The sequence below is a fragment of the Pteronotus mesoamericanus genome, unplaced genomic scaffold (genome assembly GCF_021234165.1).
Source record: "Pteronotus mesoamericanus isolate MK-2021 breed Mesoamerican mustached bat unplaced genomic scaffold, CSHL_Meso_final scaffold_167, whole genome shotgun sequence".
NCBI lineage: Eukaryota > Metazoa > Chordata > Mammalia > Chiroptera > Mormoopidae > Pteronotus > Pteronotus mesoamericanus.
Genome location: NW_026555308.1, coordinates 17352366 through 17376430, shown reverse-complemented (window position 1 = coordinate 17376430; position 24065 = coordinate 17352366). Strand labels below are relative to the sequence as shown.

The 24065-nt window shown below is 46.4% G+C and overlaps 1 protein-coding gene across 4 annotated transcripts in view; it reads left to right on the top strand.

Annotated features, from left to right (window-relative positions):
• The window catches only part of AUTS2 (activator of transcription and developmental regulator AUTS2), a 1138147-nt gene that overhangs the window by 1050593 nt on the left and 63489 nt on the right, over positions 1-24065 (top strand). For 3 of the 4 annotated variants that reach the window (XM_054589696.1, XM_054589694.1, XM_054589697.1), the window contains one exon: positions 4454-4505. In XM_054589696.1, coding sequence (XP_054445671.1) covers positions 4454-4505 — 52 coding nt within the window. Of the gene's footprint in view, positions 1-2177; positions 2284-4453; positions 4506-24065 lie in introns of those variants that run through there. The other variant, XM_054589698.1, reaches the window with a different exon arrangement.

Below are 24065 nucleotides of genomic sequence, written 5' to 3'. Positions count from 1 at the left end.
GGGCGGGGCGCGCGGGGCGGGACGGAGGAGGGGCGGTGGCACCGGCGTCTCGGGCTCGGCGCGCCGAGGAAGTCCCGCTCCGAGAGCTGCAAGTGTCTGGAGGAGGCGCGCTCAGTGCAATCGGGGAGCGAAGTCCGGAGCCAGGGGCCCCGCTGTCGCCGCCGCCCCCTCCTGACTCCCGTTCAGCCAGGGTGCCCGCGGCGCCGGTGACGGCCGCTGATGGAGTTCACTTGAGCTGTGAGCCGCCGGGAGAGGCAGGCGCCCGCGAGCGGAGCGCGGGCCGGAGCGCAGCCAGCCCCGGGCGCTCGCCCGCCGCCCGCCAGCTCCGGCCCGGAGGCGCCTTCGGCCCGGTGCAGCCCGCCCGGCGCCCCGGCCGCTGCAGCGCCCCCAGCGCCGCGCGCCGGTGAGATTGGCCAAAAATAAAGACTCCCAGAGAGTCCCCCTCCGGCGCGGCGGCGGCGGCGGCGGGATCAGGAGCAGGCAGCCTGTGGCGCTGCTGGAGAGGCGGGCCCGGCAGTCGGGGAGCCCGAGGCTGCCGCCGGGGAGAAGCCGCCGCCGCCGCCGCGGTGCGCCCTCCTCCTCCTCCTCCCTCTCCCTCCTCCCTCCCTCCGCACATGGTCTCCTTTGTCCTGTCGCCGCCGCCGCCGCCTCGCTCTTAGCTCCGCGCGCCGCGGCCGCGGCTCGGGCCGCTCCTGTCCGCTTCGCCCGCCTTGCCGGCCCGTCCGGGACGTTCCTTGGGTCCCCGCAGTTCCCCACCGGCTCCGCGCGCCGCAGGAGCGGCCGGAAGGCAGCGGGAAGAGCGGCCGGGTGCGTCCCTCCCGCCACAGCCGCCGCCGCCGCCCTGCTGGCCCGGCCGCGCTCGGATGTGTGCGCGGCGCCGGCTCCCGCCGCCCGAAGCTGTCGCTCCCACACGGATCTGGTTCGTGCATCCGCTTCAGACTTTCGCTAGGACGGCAGGAGAGAGACTCTTGCGAACGGAGCCCAGTCGGAGTTGGGCGTTTTCTCTTCGCGTGTTTGGCTGGTTTTCCCCTGGTCTCTGACGATCCCCCATTGTGAACCCTGCTAAGGAACCCAACCATGAACTTGGGGCTGACAGGACCGCTTAACCCTTTGCAACCAGGTAATGCAGCCCTGGGGGCATAGCCCCTCGCCCGCCGCCCACGGTCGGAGGGGAGGCGGCTGGGTCGGGGGTCTTTTGTTGCGGCGGCCCAGCTTGCGGGCTGGGGTGGCAGGGGCGGGCTCCTCGCTCCTGGCGCGACGGAGCCCCCTCGTCGTCATCCTCCCTCGTGCTCTCCTTCCGCGGCCAGGACGCCCGCCTTTGTACTTTCCTCCTCGGCCGGCGGGCTCGGCCCGGGAGCGGCGGCTCAAGCGGCGAGAGCTGCGCTGTCGGGCCCGGGGGCCGCAGACGCCCCGGCGTCTCCCCGCCGGAGGGATGCCGCCTGACCCGGGGCTGGGCCAGGGCCTGCGCGGCTGGGGCCGGAGACCTTGGCGCTGGGCTCGCTGCGCGGTGCCCGCTCTCAGGTCGGATCCCGGCCCGCACGCGGTGCCAAGGCGAAGCGAAAGGATATCTGGGCTCGGGATTGACGGCAGTTTGGGAAAGAACTCACGCTTAAGTTTAGGGGAGGTTTCTCTTTTCTTGTTGAAAAGTCCCTCTTCCTGCGGGTGCCGAGGGCTGTCCCCCGAGTCTTCGGCCGAAGGAAATTACGGTGGACCCCAAACCGGAGCGGCTGCGTCCCACCCCCGTCTGCACTGGAGGCTTTTATTCGTTTCCCCCATTCTCTGTGTTCCTTCCTTAAATCTGTTTGACTTATTTAACTTTCGTTTAAACAACCACGGCGCCTACTAAATTTTTAGTATTAAAAAAAAAACAAACAAAAAAAAAACCCTGCTCTCGCCTCAAAGAGCAACTAAAAAAGCTTTCTCTTTTTTTTTTTTTTTTGTATCAATTTTTTACATATAGCCACTTAAAGCCCTCACCCCCTGTAACCGAATGCGGGGGATGAAACGAAATGGCGATCAAAATCTAAATACAGGTCCTTAGCATGTGAAGGTACCCCGCGTTACAAAGGAGGGAAGAAAAAGCTCCGCTCCTCTGCGAACTCTCGGCTCACCGCATTTCCATTTGTCGTGCCTGACTTAAAAAATATATATATGTATATATCTGAAAATAGTCCTGGTAACATAAGGAATTGAAGATTTTTTTTTTCTAAAATCAGTGAAAATGAAAACGTCCCAAAGATGAAACTCAAGGAGCCAAATAATTTGATCAAATGCTTTAAAAGTGTAAGTAAAATTTGGAAAGTTTATGAAGGAAGAGCAAAGAATTTTCTTGTAGTTTCTACTTAAGACTTTCGGTAAGAAGGTCTTTTCTGACTTTCAGGGCAGCGGTCTGCCACAGTTTTAACCACCTGAATGGAAGAGAGAAGGGACCCAGGATCATTTTATGATCAGCCAAAGCTCCGTCGCAGTCATTTTCTTCTGGGTGTTTTTGTGTGGCGGCCTTCTTGCGACTCCCCTTTCCCTAGTAGAAAGGGGCATCTTTAGAGGCTTTGTGACATGTATCATAAAATTAAAGGGCTCAAAAAGCTTTTATTAGAAGGTGTATTCCTAAGGCTCTCTGAATATCCTGTCAGACTTATTTCCATCATAACTTACTGGTCGGCATCATAATGGTCACATTTAAGTTTGCTTCAGACATAGGATCCCTTAACCACTTGAGAAAACAGCTTGTAGCCCAGTCGAGCTGACAAAGGTGGCAGCCCACAGGAGGGTGTGAAAGAGAACCAAAGGGCCTGTTCACCTTCACCTACAGCTTCTGTCCTATTCCATCTCTTTCTCTCTCTCACACGCGCACACACACGCACGCGCGCGCGCACACGCACACACCCCAAGTGCAAATAAAAGCTCCATCAGGAACCATTTCCTTTCCTTAACCCGTGCTTTTTGCTGTGGAGGTGCAGTAATTTGCTTTTATATTTCATTGAGCCAGTTAGGCTTATTGAAAGAAGTAATTCCAAAATCTGCAAGGGTTATTTCAGTCTGGAAAGATGATTTAATTAACAGACTTTTTTCTTTTAAAAATACTAGCTGGAGTGTATTTTTTAAGCCATTAATTTAACATAGCCATTCCAATTAAAATCTAGATACACTTTTTCATCCAAGAATGGTGAAAGACTCTTATCTCTTGTGTTTTTACCTGGAAAACCCATATTATCTAGAAATCTCAATCTTCTGAATCCCCCCTAAAATTGGAAGATTAGAATGAAAATAAAGGTAAAAGTAGTCATAATAAAAATATTTTATGTCTTCCTGTATCACTCGATTTCAGAACTAGAACATGGTCCCCAGATGTCCACAGAAATAGCTCATCTTCGTCAACATAACGTGGAAAACTAAACAGAATATTTTCTTTGTCTCTAAAACCCAGCCCCAAAGTAAGAATATTCTGTACTTCAGAATCCCCCCTTCCTCTATTTTCTACATTTCCTCCTTCTTAAAATTTACTTAGCATTCTGTGCTTTGCTTTGTCAAACATGCATCTCTATAAAGTGCAAAAGATAAGTGGTTTCTTACAAGGTTTGAGTTGCCAAAACAGCATAAATGTAACATAACCATTATAACTTTAAATGTAGAAACACCTTAAAATTAAATAGTAATTGTACTTAATTTTTAATTTTTCAAGTTCTAAAATTATTCAGTGCTTTTGAAAATTATAATATTTTCCTCCAAACCAACTTCATGTTTATTTTCTAGAACACTAGAGTATAATTTAAATTAGCTTTACTCTTGCTGTTTAAACAGGCTTATTTCACTTTGCTTAAGCCGGTGTAATAATTAGCACACATGATCTCTAGAAAATGGAAAGGAAATTATGCTGGTGGCATGTATAGTGTCAGTTTGGGGGCACTTTAGCTTGCTTTGGTTTCAATACCAAGGTCATTCTGATTACTGCAAGGGACGGGGATCTTGGGGTCATCAGATGACTATTTTTATAAATTAATTTCTGGGGATGCTAGTAGACACTTTTTAATGAGGAAAAGCTTAGCATTAAATAACGGACATTTCTGGTTTGTGAAAGAAAATTGAAAAATAGGCATGTCTGCAAATATGAAAAAAGTAGCATTTCCAAAATAATGACCTGTCATTGAAATTGCAAAATAATTACGTGAATGAACTGAATTGCTTTGTGCATCACCTCATTGAAATATGTTTTGCACAGATAATATGTCTAATAAGGACACGTTTTTAAAATCAGATTTTCCCCCCAGCAAATAGCTGCGCCTCAGGTCTCTCTCATGCAGTCGACTAGCACCACCTTATGGAGGATTGGGGAAAATGGCTGCTTCCCCTGTTTGGCTTTTCTAAAATGCAGACGTAAAATAATAGTAATCATGGTGGTGACAACAATATTAATGACAATAACATCACTTTTTTTTCCCTTCTTGTTTTTTAGGCATCAGATGCCAGCTCTGAAAAACTCTTCAATACTGTCATTGTAAACAAAGGTAAGACTCGGATTCTGAGCAGCGGCTCACATTTTTATATTTGTGTCATTGTCATTGCCTAGAAAGAAGGAATAAATAACAACGGTCTTTCTTTTTTTCTCTCTGGAATTGTTTATATTTTGTGGTTGTGCTTGAGACACACTATTCTTTTGTGATACATTAAAAACAGTTTATTTTAAAGAATACATTGAATCCTTATTTAAATTGATTTGGCACTACTATCTATGTGACTATCTGTGTGACATAAGTCACTACTATCGGTGTGACATTAATTTAATGTAGGAAGCAGTAATGGAGAATAGTAGTTCTCAAAATGCCTCAACTTTATTGTTAGTTATCAACTACCCAGTAGTTGGAGAGCTATAAGTAGTTGATTGGTACTGCAGACTCTAATAACCAGTGGCTGTTTAGTATTCACAATATTGTGGTCATAAACTGAGCCTTACTCTGCTGTGGGCTTTCTATAAAGTTAATAAATGAGCAAGAGGGCAAAATTTAAATATGTGCTATCCCATTAATTTCTTCTAAACCGCAATACGGAGGTAGAGAGGCTAATGATATAGCAGTACATGAAGGGAAAACTTATCTTAAATCATTGCCAATTGATTTCTGGGCAGTTTTCGTTTGTAGCAGTATTGTTGGAAATAATGAAATTTAAGGTGGTGTCTAATCAGGCACGGGCTTTTGCAAAGGTGTATGATTTGGAAGGTATCAATTATACAAACTGTTCGATCTTTTCGTCTCCACTGGAAACCCTGATGCAGGTGCTTACATGATCATTGCCCAGCGAAGGTGTGCTTTGCTGTGGGAATCTCGTTCTGTGTTACCTGGAAGGTACTTGCCGCACTTGTGCAGACGTGGGCTTTCAGGAAGGGAAATTTGAAACCACTTCCGCATTCCGTAGTTGCCTGGGCTAGCATTTTTTGCTAGATGGTTAGTAAGACACATTTTCAAGCGCAGTTACTTTGAGCTCCCATATTATTTTAGAATTGAAACCAACTGCAATTATAAGTAGTACATTATGTTTAGAGTTCCCTTGAGGTGTATATGCTTATGTCATTGCTGTTACTCCCAGAATTATTGTCATACTGAATTTTATCTTTTTTCTTTTTTGCATAATGGAGTATTCCAGTTTTATATTTCATCATATTTTTTGATGGAGTGAAAGTTTGTATGAATTTGCTAACATAACACTAAAAGCTCAATAAAAGATGTGTGCAATTCATGCCGTACATTACTCATATGTAAAAACGCGTAATTGTTCATTGCTCATTTTGATGACGGAGAGGAATGGTAGACAGTGGCGCGTCTGTGTGAAAAGCGGGGCGGAGTGGTAGGAGGAGGAGGCCAAGATAGGCCGGGTCACCAAAAGGAGGTGTTCTGTGTTTCAGTGACAACCAGGCCCCGGCCCCTCCCAGGATCTCCAGTCCCACGTGACTGTGTCTTTTCTTTGGCCAATTTGCTATAAAGCTTTGGAATGTGTCTCCCCTCCCTGGGATCGGCCCTGGAAAGCAGGTTGGCTGTGGGGCCTGCATTCAGGCTGCCGCTGCCCTCGCCAGGCTGAAAGGCCCTCGTCAGGGCGGGCGGAGAGTGATTGATGACGAGGAGCGCCCCTCAGCTCCTTCCCTCCTGCTCTGCCCCCTGCTTTCCCTTTTCCAATCAAACGTTTCCCACATTCTTATTTGTGTTTACTTACAGAGTGTGATTTGTGGCATCTATTTGGTTGTGAATAGTCACCCCCTGACAGGGTGCCTTTCTCCTGAGCTGCTTTTCTGGGGGCGATTTAGTTGCCTTAAAGGGATTAAGGTTTCTTTGTGAACACTAAAATCAACATAGGCTTTTTCTAAGCTTTGCTTGGGAAACCATACACAAATAAGCATTTTAGTTGATGGCAGATTATGCCTTTGCCCCTTATTTCCATCAAAATGGTCTTTCTTTTCTCCTCCTGAGTTGCCCCTTAATGCCTTATGCTAATTCCTGTTGGTAACAGGAATGACAAGAGGCTGAATCAATGCAAATCCAGGTGCTGCGGACTAGACTGACTGGTGTCCAGCACCCCGCCCTCCCCCCTCGAGAGAAGGGGATTAAGGGAGGGGGAGTGGATGGGGACAGTTTTGTTAAGGGGATTAGTATTCAAACTGCTAAACATCAGGAAAACTACTTCAAAAAGAGATTCATTGTGTAGTGGTAATGTCAACAGTGGCTTCAAGACAGGTGCAGAGAGTCTCGCTATGTGCTCTTGGTTTTTGGTCTGTTTTTACTCCGGGTAGTGGCAGTATTTACTGGATGGATGGTTGACAAGGCCTTCAAGGAATTGTCAGTTTCATACTCATCAAGTTCAAGTTCTCCTGCAAAGCAGCCTGCTTGCCTGCAAGTCAGGTGTCCTGTCTCTGTCCAGTCTTCTTAGCCAAGAGCAATAAAAAGCATTGTAAGAAAGGGCAAATTTACACCAGGTAACAAACACTGTGGGGAAAATCTTCAAAGCCTCAGTGTATTGAACTGTCGAGCAAGCGTGCAGAGAAGCTGACAGGTGTATTCCCCACCTCCAGATGTTTGAAGCTACACACCCCCTCTCCAGCTCCGGAGTTCCTCAGTGCTCCTGCCTCGGAGAAGCCTGGCTTTAAGCCGCTGCCGAGATGAGATTGTGCTGCTGAGCCCAGTGGCGGGCAGATTTGGGCCATAAAATTTCACTGTGGGAGGGCAGTGTTAATCTCACACACTGATTGTGATGGGGCGCTTGGCAAAGGGGGGCACAGCTTTGATGTTGGGATGTTGCGGATGAAGCTCCAGGCTGAAGCAGCAGGACCCGTGGCTCAAGTCCCATCAATGTTGGTGAGCTCAAATCAATCTTTCAGCCTCTTTAGGTCAGAATGTTCAACCATAACAAACCTCCCAGTCCTGGGCCTCACATCTCTGGTGGGGACTTTTTATAACATTTAGTTGGGAAGTGAGGAAGGTCTGAAACAGAGTAGGTACGACAAATGTGTTCTATATTACTTCTGCCCATTGATTTTATTTTGACATTCTCTGTGTTGTCAGGTCTGTCCAATTTAATACAGAACTAGTAAGATTTTGTGTTTAGGTGTTCTAAGTCGTTGCTTTCTTCTGATGCCTTTTAATTCCCATTTTAAAACAAATGAAGCAGTGAGTGTGTGTGTGTGTGTGTGTGTGTGTGTGTGTGTGTGTACCCACAACATGCCCAGTGAGAACTGAGCGTGTCCAAAGAGGCCAGAAGATGAGCCTCCGAAGTGCAGGGCTTAGGGTTGTAGACATAAAAAAAATAGTTTAACTTTAATCAAGGTCATGGTTGCCTTATTTAATTTTTATGTGTTTAAATGTTTACAGGATGTTCTTGTGAGTTTTATGAATCCTTCTGTCTTTGTGACTCAGCCATCTGCCAAAGAAGAAATTAATGTTCCTAGTGAGACAGAGACACACAGAGACTTACTTTTTGTCCATGTTTAGTTGGTTGAACTGCTGTAGCAGCAACAGGCCTTGCACCCAGAATTCTGGAGCATCTGTCCTTAAAAGCAACTCTCCAGGCCAGCCAATATGTAGCACCCTTTCTTGCCTACTGCAGGCTCTACTGCTTGTCAGTTTTGCCACTTTGATATATAGACAGAAATGCAGAAAATGAGTAGTTTGCTGCCTGTGACCATTCTGCCAAGATAGTTAATCTCTTTTAAACTCTGAAATTGCTTCAAGGGAGAGCTCCCTGAGGAGAAAAGAAAAGCAGGGCAGTGCTACCTGGGAGGAGGGAGAACACTAGTCTCTGGGGCCCTTTGCTTGTGTACCAGCCCCCAGGGGTGGGTTCATGGTCTAGGTTAGGGACCCTTTTTGCCACAGAGCACTCTTGTCCAGGGTCTGTATCCTGCAGGCAGGGCAAATTTTGAATGAGAGGTGACCAAGAGGTGCGGTTCACACCAGGATTTTCTCCCCCCTTCTTCCTTCACTCCTGTTGTCTCACATTGTAGCCTTGGCTCCGCGGGTGTGAGCTGTTAGAGAGCTGAGCTGGCTGAGTGGGCCTCTCGGAGGTGCGGAGAGGGGAATGACCCCGGGAGGGAGGAAGCCCCAGGTCTGCGCTCCCCCTGCTGTGAGCACCCAGCGTCCACTGAAAAGCGAGCAGCAGAGGAGCAGCCAGCCAGCCCCCTGGGCCAGCCCTGGGGAGCTCTGGTGAACACTCACTCACTCACTCATCCCCACGATTGCCAGATGGCACCCCAGAGCCCCCTGAGCTCCCTCGGGCCGCTTCTCCTTTTCCCAGCCCTACCAGGCCCATTGCTAGGTACGCCAGGCCTCTTCCTGGGGTCATTTTGTTCTGAGGGTTTCCATGGGACGCAGGTGAGATCAGAGCCTTTAGGCTAGTGGGGTTTTCAGTAATTTTGATAGTATGGTTTTATCAGCGGTGTAGAAAGAAAACCTGGCTAAAAAAAAAAAAAAAATCGCTTGAGATTTGAGGAGACCAGGTGACAGACATGTTAGCAGAGATATACCTGCTTGGTGTGATGAGGTTCAGTAACTGAGTACCTAATAAGTTCTGTAATGGAGATGATCTCACCTCATTCATTAGGTTCAGGAGCATGTAGGGGGACGTTCTTGGGTTTGGAGACCAAAAAGCTAAGTTATATCACCACCAAGGCCACCATTGACTTAAGAACGCTTCTCCTAAAATCTGTGCTTTTTATGTAAGTGAAAAATAATGCAGTTGACTATAGGATAGCCTTCTTAATTTTTTTTTTTTAATTTAGAGTTTAAAATCCAATCATAATGAACATATAGAGATCATTGACCAATTCCCCGCAGTGTCCTGGGTTTAGCTGTGGCAGGGCCTGAGGAGAGCCCATTTCAGCCTCTGTAAATGGGCTGCATTTTTCTACTGTCTTAAATCCTGGATAAGGGGAAGTTGTGGGACTGTCATGCATTCTTTAATTTTTTTTTCTCTTGACCTTTTTAAATACTTTTCAGAGCCCTTGTGGGGGGGGTGTCTTTAGGAGATAGAGACGTCTGATGTGTGGAGAATTAAATACTATTGACGGGTAATTGGTGCTTGATGGAAGACAAAGGAGCTCTGAGTAGTTGCGGTCCCCCCCTCCTACCCCACACTGCACACAGCGTGCAATCAGCTCCTTTTGTTATGGAAATTGACCTTCCTATAGAAGCCGGGCTCTTATGTACAGAATTTGTTATATAGAATTATTTCTCCAGAATTCTTGGAAACAGATGCCTTGTACTGTTCATGTGAAACCACCAGTAAGAGTCTAATATATTCCATGTTGTAAGAAAGTGTTTCCCTTTGGATATTTTTCCATCAGCTTTACCTGGTCTTTCCCTGACCAAATGGATGAGTATGGTGGGGAAACACTAGGTGAATATTGGATCCCATCACTGGAGGTTTAGTGAAGAAGAAGACTGTCCAAACATTCAAACTGATCTTTATGGTGTCTTCTGACTAGACCTTTTATAGGGAATGTCACTTTTCCAGGTGAAACTTAAGCCAGATCACCTGGCGCAGATTACAATGTAACAGGTCTCTGTCTTTTAGTGAAATACACCAACATTACTTCGTTTACTTTTGAGCCCAATAACAAAGCTCTTTGCTTATGTGATTGAATAATTGCTGCTGTTCTCAGAAACGCTTTTCTCCGTGTCTGGCAATAGGAGCTAAACAGCTTGAATGTTGACCAGCCGCTCTTTTCAGTTCATTCATATTCAGGGTTTTGTTTGGTTAAACAAAATGACTGAGTATTTGGTTGTCTGAGAAAGTAATACACACTCATAAGGAGACAGTTGGAATAAAAAAGAAAGAAAAAACATCAAATCAGTTCCGGAGAGTCTTTAATGGGACCTGTTAAATGACAAAGGGCCTCCTCACTGGTAACACTTGGGACCCCAGGCGCGGGGAGTTTCCTGCACGGAGGAAGCCTGTGGCCATCCCACAGCCTCTGGATTATGTCTAGTTTCTGACAACTGCAGAAAAATGTTGTTTTCTCTGAAAATGTATGTTTATTTAACTAGGTTTCTTTTTTGCTTCACAATCTGGATTCCATTCAGTCAGTTACCACTCCAATTAACTAACAATTATTTAACATTAACAGTAATTACAGACGCCAGTTAAGCGCCTACAGATGTCAACTGTTAGCTTTGTACCTAATCACTCAATGAAATGGAGAAAGTTCAACAAACATCAATTAGCCAAGCAATTAGTATGAGTTAGGAAAGAGCATGTTATCATGTGTGAGCTGATTCAATTTATTTTATTTTGGCAGTAAAACACACACAGGCAAGCGGCAATAAGTTCCTCAGATAAGATAAAACTCTATTGTTTTGCAGCTTACATAAGAATTCTCTGCTTTCCTGTGCATAAGTCAAATATACTCTTGCCTGGAATTTATTTAACAAGCAAAATTTGTCTCAATTACTCAGAAAGCCCAGCAGTGCTCAGTCTCAGGAAGCAACTTTGGTGAATTATGAATCCAGCGAAGATGTTGCAAAAGGAAACGTCAGAAAATTGCAGCAGGGAAATGATTGATTCCTACACAAGTAATCTCCGTGCATTTTGGATTTTTACCAGTTGATTCCTAAACCTATCATGGAGCTGGTGCAACAATGATTTTATTAATTTCATGGTGCCTGAACTTTTGCTCAGCTCTTTTTGATTTAGCCTGGGGCAACCATCAAAGTGTTTTACTACTTGCCCAGTCTATGCTTTAATAGACTTGCCTGTCTATTAAAAGACCCACTTGGTGAATTCACCAGAGGGATTTTGGCCTGAGATCCGAGGTTCTGTGCTACTCCCCTGTCCCCCGCCCCCACCCCATAGACTTGACTTCCATCAATGGCTGAGCATGCCTGCACTTACTGGGACAGTGCATTCTAAGGCCTGATCATGCAAGGTGGCCCATAAATTGGTACTTGGAGGCTCATTTCACCTCCAAGTGGAAAGCTGGCCATAAGTGGATGTGCCTCTGGTTCTCCTCAGAGAAAGGATCTCCTGCCAACTCTGGCACTTGTGGGCAGGCGTGGAAGGTGCCAGTTTCTCCTGGGGTGCTCCGTCAGTTCACTGTGATGTTATGTGCAAAATCTTCCTCTTGAGCAAGCCTCTCAGCAAGTCCAAGAGTTGAAAAATAATATTCTGCCCCTAGGATAGCCTAGGTGAGGAGTGACCATGTCTGTCGCGTGTGCTTTCCCATTGTGACCCTTTGGTGAGTACTGAGCAGTACAGCCAGCAGTGGACTGTCACACCGGTGCTGGAGAAGTGTGTTTGCCCTTCTGCAGTGCTTAATAGTCTCTGCCCAGCCACTGTTGCACATTATGCTTTTGAGGTTCACGACAACAAAGGTCTCGTATGAAGTGTCAGCCATGGGCCAGCTGTGGGTCTCCTTGTCCCTACCCTGGGACCCAGGTGCAAGGAGCAGCGCCCGTCCTGGTCGTTATCTTGGTCCAGGGTAAAGAGGAGAGTCAGAACCATAGAACGCCTCTTACAGGTTCAGCTTGGATGTAGTAGGTGGCATTTCCAACCATCTCATTGGCCAGAACAAGTCCCTAGGGCTTTTCCTGAGGTGTTTTGCATTCCCTGGGTGTTGAGAAGAACTTTTTCTTGGTCGTGGAGGGTCTCCCCCAGGACTTCTGGCATCCCAGGGGGTCCGCTGTTGTCTGAGCAGGTGCAGCTGAAATCATCATGGTTCCTGCATGCATGGCACCGGGGCTCGACATGAGGCATCTCTGATTTTCTCACCTTCTAATAAGATGATATTTCTCCATATTTCTACTCTCCATGCCCATTCTTGTGCCCATAAGTGGACCGATCTTTAATTTTCAGCCAGATTTTATTAGAAGTGACAGGATTTTCAAATGAGCGCATTTCCTTAGCACCTGGAGACAACAGCATGAGGCCCAGTTCTGTGCTGAGGCGGGAGGGGCCCGCTAATAAGGAGGGGTGTTGTGTGGGCGCTCAGAGCCTCTCTGACCCTTGTAAACCTTGTCTTATAAAGGAAGAGGTTGAGAGCACATCATTGCTTTTCTAAGAGTCCTTTTGAAGAGGGAAATGTCTCAAGTGTGCCTGTTAATAGACTGATGTGGGAGGCGGTTATATTTGGATGCCTTTAAAAGCCACTTGGAAAACATTTTCCCCTCTTATCTATCACCTTTCACATCTCTCAGCAGAGTTACACTAAAACCTAATTTTAGCCAAGATTACATCATTTTCTCATTATCTGTTGATAGCCGGGAAAGGCTTTTCCATAGTAAAGCTCTTCTCCCTGAAAGCCCAACCATGTAATTCCTCTTGTTTTATATCAATTTTGGATGTTCCGAATGGGGACTTCTTGGGTTGATCTCTTAAGGCTTCTTTATTCCTGAACTTTAACCATAAACTTTGGTTTGACAGGGAGTCTTCTGAAATCAGATTTGTCATCTGTTAAGTAAATGACGTCAATGTTTATACCATTTATTCCTTCAGTTGGCGTGAAGTGAAAGCCATATTGAAATTAGTCTTTCACTCAACCAATGTTGTTGAACACTGAATCTGTGAGAGGCTCAGGAGATACGGCAATGAACAGATCACATTAAACAACCAGAACAGTAAGAGTTTAAACACACTGTAAAACTCGGAAAGAGACTTTTTAAACGATGTCATGGGGAAGAAGTCACATGCCATTTTTTTTAAATGGCCTTGTCTTTGATAGGAGGGAAGCTATGTAGGGCGGGCCCAATGGACGGGCCAGTAGCCCAGAAACAGACCAGCGCTGATTAGAGTGCAGAAGATGTCACCCTTCGGAGAGCCATGAAATTTGCCAGCATGTGCTCACTGTTAGACTAAAACCTACCCCCTTTGAGTTTTCCACCTTAAAAATGGATACTTATGTTAATTAAGCTAATGAGAAGATTTGGAAGGAAGCTCTGTACAGTTCTGTATTTTGCCTATCATTAGCCCTTCCCCCCCTTTTCATGTTTCTTCGGGGTAGATGTCATTGCTTAAGCTGTTGCCAGATTGGCATGCTACGGGGCGGCGATGGGATGCGTTGCAGTGAGCACTGCTTCTAGTGATGGAGCATCCAGGCTGAGCTGGGCCACTTGTAACCACCAGCAGCAGATCGCCCCACTCGACTTGTTTTTCTCTTTGGTAACATGAGACACTTGGATGGACTCCACCATCCATCAAGGTCTAAAGGGCAAAGTTTGCTTTTGAGTGTCTGGGTCTTTTTAGATCCTGAAGCTTGTACGGAAGGCATGCAGTTTCCTAGATAGCTGTGAATGAGATTGCAAACACTTCCCTTTGAAAGGAGTGGGGCCTTGTAGCCAGTGCTGACTTCAGTCCTGAACGTGTGAGCAAGAACGGGGCTGTGTAAACCTCTCTCCTCTCCAGGAGATTCTGTCCCTGTAAGAGCTTAGAGGTAAGAGGGGCTGAGTCTCAGGGGTGGGGGAGCGGAGGAGAGAATGAGGCACTGCAATTTGAATACGAGCTGTTAAGTATTGACCTCCAGAATAAGAATAGCAATACAGAGTCCTTTTCTGCTGGGTTGCATTTTGAGAGGTTTTAAAAGAGGTGTTTTACCTGCTTAATAAATGTTTATAAAACGCAACTGTGTAAAGAGCTTAGGTGCCCTGCCCTTTGTAAGTGACTTAAGTGGAATGACTGACCACTTCCCAGGCAGGGATTGCTACTGGTTAGGTGAGGGTGGGGCCAGGGGCCAGATGCTGAGAACAAGGCCCTGCTTGAGCGCACCCAGGGGCACACCGCCAGGTGGCCGCTGTTTTTATGGAGTAGTTGACTCATTGTACCAGTGCGAATTGAAATGAGGCTTGGATGGACCATTCTAGATAATCTAGGGAATGTCGCCACCGTGCCATCCGTCTTTAGCTGTCAGCAGGCTCATACACCAAGCAATTCATCAGAGCTCTGCTTCTTCCAAAGTTAATCTAGGCCTTCTTGACTGAAGCAATCTTCCTTCCTCCTTTGCTTTTGCCGGAAGGTAATGATAATAGCGACTTCATTGTCTCAGTGCCGCACTTGCTGTTTGCTGGATTTTAGCTTTATTCTCAGTCTTCTCATACTTGTTGCGGGAAGATTTGTTTTAGAGGGCAGAAAAAGAAGTAGTGCTTTGGATTCCCCAGCGTCCCTCAGAGGTGGCACAGACTACAATTGCGAATGGATTTAAGGAGGAACCGGGTTAATTTTGTTACCAAATCCATCGTGTGTTACTTAGGAGAATTAGGTTTGTCTGGTCTGTCTCCCTTTCTTTCTGAGGCTGACAGCTGTAGAAAGGAAGAGCATCACATATGAGACACTGAGGGTCTCAGAGACAAATCCCTGGATTAGCTGCAGGGGCGTGGCTGCTGTGTGCTTTGGTCAAATAGTAGACTATAAAGTAAACTTTGCGGGTTGGTTTCTGTTGCAGTTGGCTGTAGGGGCCGCATTGCCCTGTGTAATGGCCTCTTCCCCAGATGTTAGACATCAAATGAATTTGATTTCAGCTCCCATGGGCAGTGGAAACTCCTGCCTTCAGTAGGCGGGCTGGGGATCACTGGTGAGAGGATGGCCCTCCAGTTCTACTCCGCCTCACGACCCACGGGTGACCGATGTGTGATGACCCATTGACCCTGTCTGGCCGGGGCCACCCCCCACAGCACGCTGGCCAGCTGGTGCCCGGGTCCCCCTCTCCTCGCCAGGGCCCTCTGGGTTGCAGGAAGAAAGCTCCTACACCTCCTCCTCCTGTATGAGCTCCGGGACAAACTTGAAAACTGCCTACTCTAAGGGGATTTTTGGCATTTTAAAAGTTAAGGCCGACTTTCTGAGCCTTCTCAGCATCTTGCCAGGTATCTTATCTTATTCAAATATCCTAATTGCTGCTCAGGCTTCTGGCTGCACATCATCCTAGCACCCAACTGACAAAATAGACCTTCACCTGAGGGCCTCATTATGATTTCTGCCTGTGCATCAGGCCAAAAATACCTCCACAATACCTGCCCGACATCCTGGGCTTCCAAGTGACAAACAAATAATTGGGTGAAACAAACCCTGGGCGCCGAGCAGCTGCCACCGGTGTCGGAGCACAGAGGAGTCCACGGCAATAACAGTCACGGCGCTGCCTGGTTCATGTCAGAGCAAATCTTTGAACAGTGGGTTGTGCTGACACCAGAGAATGACAGCCTTGGAAATGGCATGCTAGTTACTGCTGCAAGTGAGGCCTCTCCTGTAGACCGTGACAAGCAGCTGTCATTTCCATGCAGGTGAACAACTGACATGCTAGGATGGGGGGTGGGGGGTAGGCAGGCAGCTGTGTAAGGGGGCAGGTAAGCTGGACGGCCGAGAGAGGCGTCTCAGGTATCGGTGGCCGTCAGCACTGTGTCAAAAGCTGGCCTTAAATCACGTGCACACGCACACAGGTCCTACCTTTAATTCTTTAGAACTCATCTGAGACACAACTACAGAAATACCATGTCAGCTTTTTGAGGATCAGTCCACGGCTGTGCTGCCAGTCCAGTGCCCAGCCCAGCAGACTTACAAGAATTCACTAAAATAATTTTGCAGTTCGCCTCGGGGCCCTCCTCATCTTCTTGATGTGTCGTGGATTGGATTTCCAGGACCGATACTTAGTTTTAGTGGAAAAGGCAAAGTCTTGGCTTAATAGGAATCGATCAGCTGGAATTCAAGCTCAGGACTGAGTCTAGACCAGTGGTTCTCAAAGTGTGGTCCCTGCACCAGCAGGGTCAGCATTCCCTGGGGAGGTGTTAGATGTACCAGGTGTATAGAACCGGAAACTCTGGGAGTGTGGCCCAGCAGTCTGTTCTGAGCACACCTTCAGGCGATTCTGCTGCAGATGACCACTGGTCTAGCTGCAGAGAAGAACGTTTGGACAGTGGGGTCTCTGTAAAGGCCCAGATGATGCATGGATCACTCAGTGAAATCCAGGCTCGTATCAAGCAGGGAGTAGGTCTGTTCATTGTCGGGCAGCCGTTTTGTTTATTTATTTGTAATATCAGATGCACCAGATCTGTTGAAAGTAGCATGGTGGACCTACTGTTGGACTCAGTTGCCTCTCACCACGGGTGTCCAGTTCTTCCACCCTCTCCAGCCTGGTGAGGGTGGCTGGCAGATTTACGGCCACATTAGAAAGTGAAGCTATCTGATCTGAGTGGAGTTTGGAACCATGACCTTGAGCCAGTGTTACACTATAACCAGCTGAGCCAACTTGCTCAACTGCTTCTCAAAGACAAACTGTTCTACTTAGTTCCTGGTTGGCAGATGCTGCATCACAAATGCCCACTTGCCATCTGTATGAAGGGTTATCACAACACAGAACACACACCTGCTGAGCAAGTGCTCTGTGATTACCAGGAACTATTTTGTAACCAAAGTACTGTGTGGCTTCCTTATTAAACTGCAATAGCCAGGGTTGTAGCATAATGGACAGCAGTGTTTTAAAATATCTTTCCCTTCCATGCAAAATACTATGAAGTGCTAAGGCTATAAAATTATACTTAGGTTGGGTTATTCCAAAAATTGTAATTCCGTAAGACGTTTCAGCAAGTCACCTGAATATTAAAGCTTTTATAGGAGTCGTTCAATAATAGGCCTCCCCAGAACAGGTTGCGTTAAACGTGTGGTTCTCAAACTGTAGCCGGCGTCAGAATCACCTGGAGGGCTTGTTAACACACAGACCGCTGGCTCCCACCACCAGAATTTCTGATTCAGTGGATCTTAGATGAGGCTCAAGGACTTGCAGCTCTAACAGCTAACCAGGTGATGCTGATGCTCCTGGTCCCGGGGGCACATTTTGGGTTTCCTGTGTGCTAAAGCTTTCCAAATTTAAATGCCTTTTCCAGTGGTGAATATCAGTTGAGAATCAGCTCAAAGGCTTAGGAAATGTGTCTTTACATGCAAAATGAAATTGACATATGAAAGTGAATTCAGTTTCATAATGGATCCACATCAGCAGCTTTTTAAAACATGAAAATTGTTCACCTTAAACATAGAGACCATTAGAATGAACCCTCATATATACCCATTATCCAGATTCATATTTATCAGGATTTTGCCACAGTTCTTGGTAGATGAGAGGACAGATGAGGGTGACATCTATTCTCTTTTCTTTATTGTTGATTTTAAAGCATGTGTTGGGCAACATAGCATTTCACCAGTACATACGTCAGGGTACATCTGTGTTTTTAAAGTTTGTTTCTGCATAACCACATTCTCTCATCACAGTCTAACAAAGTATACAGTTAATTCCTCAGTATCATCTAATACCCATCCATAATCCCATCTTCCTAATTGTCACACAGGTGTCATTTTACATAATATGTTCCCATCTGGATACACACCAGGGTCACATACTACTTATTTTCATTGAGAGCTTTCCACCCTCTCCCTGGTCTCCCATTCTTTTCAAGTCAGTGACTTGTTGCAGAAACCAGGTCAGCTGTTTTGTAGACAGTTCCACATTCTGGAAGCCCTGTGGTATCATTTAGTTTATTCCTCTGTCCCTCACATTTCCTATAATGGGAATTTGGCCCTAGAGCTTTGACTAGATTCAAATTAGACTTTTTGGCAAGAAACGCCATAGACATTGCAGAGAGCTTTGTGCTGCCTCACATTCGAGTACCCACAATGCCTGGAGGTCTCAGTTTCAGTGATGCCCAGACTTTTCAGTAAGTTCTGGTTGTGGCAGCCTGAAACCTGTGTTGTCAAGTTCCCCACCAACTTTCATCTGATGGTTTCATCCACTGATGACAGTTGCCCAATCCAGTATTTCATCCGAGATGGCAAAAGGGTGGCTTTTCTGCAGGCCCTCCACAGTTAGTGGCTGGAAGAAATTCTGTACAACAGAGTTCTCCTCCGTCAACTAGAGCTTTTTGGTCATCCTCAAATATAATCAAAGGAAAAGTAAGATAAATGTTTAATTCTTTCCTTTTAGTTGGAGGTTCTCAGAGCGAGAACTTGGTGCTCTCCTAGGAATTTTATTACTATGTCTTTACTCTATTTGCATTTTTCTTACAATAGAGCTAAACCGTGTTTTTACTTTTCTGAGTCTTCAGTGGTTTGTGTTTATCAGTGGAAGGGACGAAATATCTAAGAATGAGAATGCTCTCGGAAAGAGCAACATCGAGTAAGTTTAGACACACACGTGTGTGTGAATTTAAAGTCATACCTGTCCTTCACAGCTCTGCTCAAATGCCCCCTCCTCCAGGAAGCCCTCCCACCTTCCCAAGACTGGAACACTTCTGCATGCTGCCTTTCTCAGTAGAGTGGTAGAGGCTGCTGTCTCCCCCTCTCGTCTGAATTCTCCCCGCAGCTCTCCCATGGTGATCAGCAGGGTACTTTGCATAAAATAGGGCTTCAATTTGTTTGTTGAATCTCAGTGAATTAAAATGTAACATCCTATTTCAAACCTTGGAATCTACAGTATAACCGGAGGGTCTAAGCAACTTGATTAAAGACAGTTTGGAGAAGTTTGGATCTTACTTGATCTTACCAACTCATTTGGCATTATTAGATCATCTGATTATCCCAGCTGGGCACTTTTCCCAAAATGACTGGGAGGCTGTCAACATATATTGAGTGCCTACAGTGTGCCAGGGGTTTTCAGGTACTGTTTGTTTAATTCAGACTGTAGCCCAGCCAAATACGTATTTCACCTGTGAGAAAACTGTCCCATGACCGGTCACAGCCATTTCTTGTGTTCCGGCCGCCAGGTCTCCCAGTCCCCTGCTCCTTGCACATGTGCCAGCCCAGCCTAAGGGGGTGCGGGCAGGGGTTTAATGCCTCCTGTTGACAACACAGCTTCTCATTCAGCCTGAACTGTTACAATATTTAGGTAAAAGTACTGATTCTGCAGTTCTAGCCTGGGAAACGAGGGAGAGCAGAATGAGGAACGTCTTCTCCTTCAGCATGTGCCAGATATATTTAGCCACTTAACTTTACGGAAGTGTGATATTTCAACTTAACCTCCCACAAAAGTAGATTTTCTATATTTATAGAATTAGGAAGTTATATTGCCGATTATTAAAAATGAAACTGGAAAAGCTGTAAAGGAATTTTCAAGTGATGAGATAGCAGTTATGACTGAAAATCTTGGTGAAGTTATTAAAATTTTTAATTTTTTAGAACTTACCCCTTTATTTTATTTGAGTGGGGGTGGCTAAGGAAGGGTTTATTGATCGAGAAGGCCTCGCTGAAGTAGATGGGAGAACTAATTCTCAAATCCATCTCAGGAGAGCCCAAAATACAGGTGTCTTATATATCAAGGGAAGGAAGGGACTGCAGGCAGCCAGGCACCAGAAGGTAGTCCAGAGAAAAGTGTGAAACTTCCGCAGCGCCTTTTGGTGGTATGTCCCTTTGCGTGTGGCAGGGAGAGAAGATGGGTTTCCCAAGGGGATAGCACTCATCCCTAGAAGAGCCTTTTTTTTGTTTTTTGTTGGGTTTTTTTTGTTTGTTTTGTTTTTAAATGAAACCAGACAGCCCATTCTGTAATGGGTTTTCTGGTAGCAAAAGTGCAAGAAGTCCCTGCTATCTATGTTCTGTGGAACTTGCTTCGTCAAAGAGCCTCAAGCCCTTACCCAGCCCACTCGTGTCTGGTGCTCATCTGTGGCTCTCTGTGGGCAGTGAGGCCTCTTTGTGCAGAGTGCTATTGTTAGGCATCTTTTATGTTATAAAAAAAAAAAAAAAGGCTAGACAGTGGTCTTTGAACGCTAAAATGCAGTTGTTTTTTTCAAGGCACCTTCACCAACACTCATTGGTCGAGTTTTCTCTTCCACCTACCTGCCAACTTCTGACCACAGTGACTATCTAGTCATCTCATTTCCTCCATTCCTGCCCCCGAGCTGCTGAGTGTTCTGGAAGAAAGCAGATCACTGGGCTGATGGTTCTGTGTACATTTGTACTCCTGCCGCAGCTGAACTCTGAAAGCATCTGCCAGGGGCGTCCCACCTTTTGGCATCTCTGGGCCACACTGGAAGAAGAAGAGTTGTCTTAGGCCGCACATTAAATACATTGCGACACATAATCACACACACACACAAATTTCATAATGTTTTAAGTACACGTACGATTTTGTGTTGGGCCACATAGCCGTCCTGAGCCACCTGCAGCCCGCGGGCCACAGGTTGGATGTCCCTGACAGACCGTCCTCCCACCCTCCCGTTCCCTCCGTCATTTACGGGCTGTCATTGAAGTGACTGCGCTGTGCCCACTCCCACCCTGGCTCTCCCATCTGCAGCTCCCTGTGCTGCCTCCGCCTCACCCCAGCCCGGCGCACCCCACAGAGGCCTTCCTGGGGAAGACTGGGGTCCTCTGCTGGGGAACAGCTGCTTTTTCCTCTTTCAGACCTGGAAAGTCTCTTCCTCTTCACCAAGAGGGAGCTGGGTCCTTTGCCTCCTTCCCCTGGCTGGCTTCCCAAGTTAGTCTGACTTTTCCATCTGAGCTCACCCCTCTGTCTTTCCTTTCCTACTGGCTTTTTATTTCCTTCGGTCTCTTAAGATTACCCTTCGCTTAAAAAGCAAACAACACAGTAACAAGAAATTATGAACAACAGCTCTAGCCCTGCTCCTGCTTTAGGTATTTAAACAAATGAGCCTTTTTTGATATCTTTCTCTCATCCCCACTTCCTATAAAATACGTTGCATTTGCATATCTTCTGAGTGGTAATTAAGGTGACTGTCTTATTTACTGTCCGGCCCAGGACATTTTGAAAGGGAAACAGACGGCTCTTAATAATTACTTTGGGACAACAGGTGTAGCCCTGGACTGGCCATATGCTCACCTTAGTGATAATCCAGGTTCTTTCACAGTTTGTCAAAGTGCCTTATTCCACTAGTGTTGGGAGCTAACATTTACTGAGCACCTAACTATGAGCGAGGCTTTGTTCTAATCACTTTGCACGGATTAACTCACGGAAGCCGCATGGCACCCTCCGACATCAACGGTGGTGTTAACACCATTTTGACTTTGGGGAAACTGAAGCACGGAGAGGCTGAGCAAGCTGCTCCAGGTTATGCACCTCATCAAGTACTGCATCCTCACTCCAGACTAGTCAGCCCCTCGATGTCAGGCAGTCCCGTATCCTGAGGTGTTAGCACAGTTTCGCAAATGCCTATCTAGTTAGAAGGGATGCACAGTGTGGACGAGAGTAGCTCCTTCTACCGTATTTGCTTCCGGTTGCTTAGCTGTAGAGGGCCCTCTAACACCAGTGGCACACCTAATCCTATTCTCGAATAGCCGCGGGGCCTGGGTGAGAGCTGGTAGGGATTACCATATCACTATTATTCTTTAAACAGATTTTTAAAACAAACAGATGGAACATCTTGTGTCCCTCAAGGTGAAATCCTGGGGCTTTTTTTTTCTGCTGGTTTTTCATACTTTACCATGTTCTTATCCCTGGAGGTAATTTCAGATGGTCTTACGTAGGAGCTGGAGTTAGCTTGCTCACTAGATATTAAGCTGTAAAATTCAGGCTCCTACCTCAGAAATGGGCACTCCGTCTACGAGAGTTCAGGCCTCCTTTTGTAGCCTGACAGCCCATTGCCCCCTTGCGGTCCCTCGCCTTTGCCGCTCCCCTCCCATGGTTTAAAAGCCGTCCGAAAGCCCTTCCTGCCCAAATCTGAGTCCTTACCCCATGGAATTTATTCTAGACAGATCCAAAGTTCAACATGAAGCTATTATTTTTTTTCTTTTAATGCCACCAGGCTGACAGGAGGGAGAGGAGGATTTATTGAAACCTAAACTTAACTTTGTTTGCTCTAACAGTCACCAGACTCAAGAGTTTAAGGAAGTGGTAAGTACTCCTGCTGCCCCAGGGGATACCGTTAGGGTGTGATCATCAAGTCTTCCACACTGGTCTCAAAGTCACAAGTCACCCTGGTCAATCTGTTGGGATTATGTAGAGGAGGGAGAGAGTGGCTGAGAAATCTGCTTCAGAGCTTTTCGGCATCCTTCACTGTAGGCAGAATGTCTTCCTTCATGTTTCTGAAGGGTTTCATGGAGAGGAAAGTGGTTGCTAGAGATCTTCTTACTGTTCATGTTCTCTCTCTCTCTCTCTCTCTCTCTCTCCCCCCCCTCCCCCCCTCCCCTCCTCCCGCACACCACCCCCTTCTTTCTTTATTCTGACCACCAACCTTCTTCCCCAAGGAATCCCTTCTCTCTTCCTATTTCTCACCAGCCCAAGTTTATTAAGCCTCTTAGAACTGCTGTTGGGGTGTTCGTAGCTGAGGAAGTCCATCCAGAGTGGTCTCAAACCCAGCACCTTAGGTAGCACAGCTTATGGCTCTACTTTGCTAAGACGAGCTTTTTGTGAAGAGCTTTCCCATATGGAGGAAATCAGGTCAAGCTCACATTTCTCTGGGTAGAAATGATATGTCCCATGTCAGCCGATGACACGAGGAAACGGCTCGTGTCTGACAAAGTAGAAGAATCTTTAATGAGAGATCAGGAAAGGAGTGTTTTTGAGGTCATATGCAAGTACAGGGGAAACAGCCATTAGACCTCACTGATCTCTCATTAAATGCATTAATCTGGATGATTCCAGTTGAAAACTAAAACCACTTTCACTTCTCAACCTGGAATTTCAAAGACATTCAGTTATATAACAACAACAACATTTGCTGAGTCCCAAGAATATGGCAGCTGCTCTGCTAGGCCTTTCATATTCATTCTAATGGGTACAAGGGCCCTGCAAGGCTGGTACTATAGCTGCCGTGCAGAGGCTCAGAGAGACACCTGCTGAAGGTACGCTCCTGGCGTGTGTCGAAGCCAGAATTTCATTCATGTACCCATTCACCCACTGATCAGATATTTGACTGCCTCTTTATGCCCAAGACTGTGCCAGGGCCAGTGGTCACTGAGACGAGCATGGCTCACGGTCTAACGGGGCAGTCAGGTAGTAACTCCAGGTCTGTTGGATCATGGCGTATTTTATTCCTCACTTACGACTTTTCCTCCAGGTTTTTTCAAGAGAAATTTTATGTTGCAAAATTGCAAATTACAGAAAACATTGAAAAGAGGACAATGAACACCTCTATACCCTTCACCTAGACCCATCAATTCTTAGTATTTTGCCAGTTTGCTACTGGGGTTTCAGTAGCTGAGGAGGTCCATTCAGAATGGCTCCCACCCCAGCCCCTGAGGTAGCACAGCTTATTGCTCTTCTGGGCTAAGACAAGCTTGTTGTGGAGAACTTTCCAATACTGAGGTAATCAGTGCAAAGTTAAAGGTATCAGGATACTTCAGTATGCGTTTCCTGCCCTTTTCTACATAACCTTAGCACCTTTATCACACCTGCGAAACTTAACTGAAATTCCATAATTTTATCTAAAGTTCATCTTGAACTTCCCTTGTTTCCAAAGTGTGTATGCGTGTGTGTACACACACATTTAACTAGTGGGCTTTTCTTTTTTTTCGGATCCAGGGTCCAGTCAGGATCACACATTTGGCGGACATGCCTGTTTAGCACCTTGAAATACAATCCAGCACTTCATTTCCCATCACCCACCACACACACCTTTGGAATTTTTGTAATGACATTGACGTTTTGGAGAGTCCAGACTGATTGTTTTATGTGATATCCT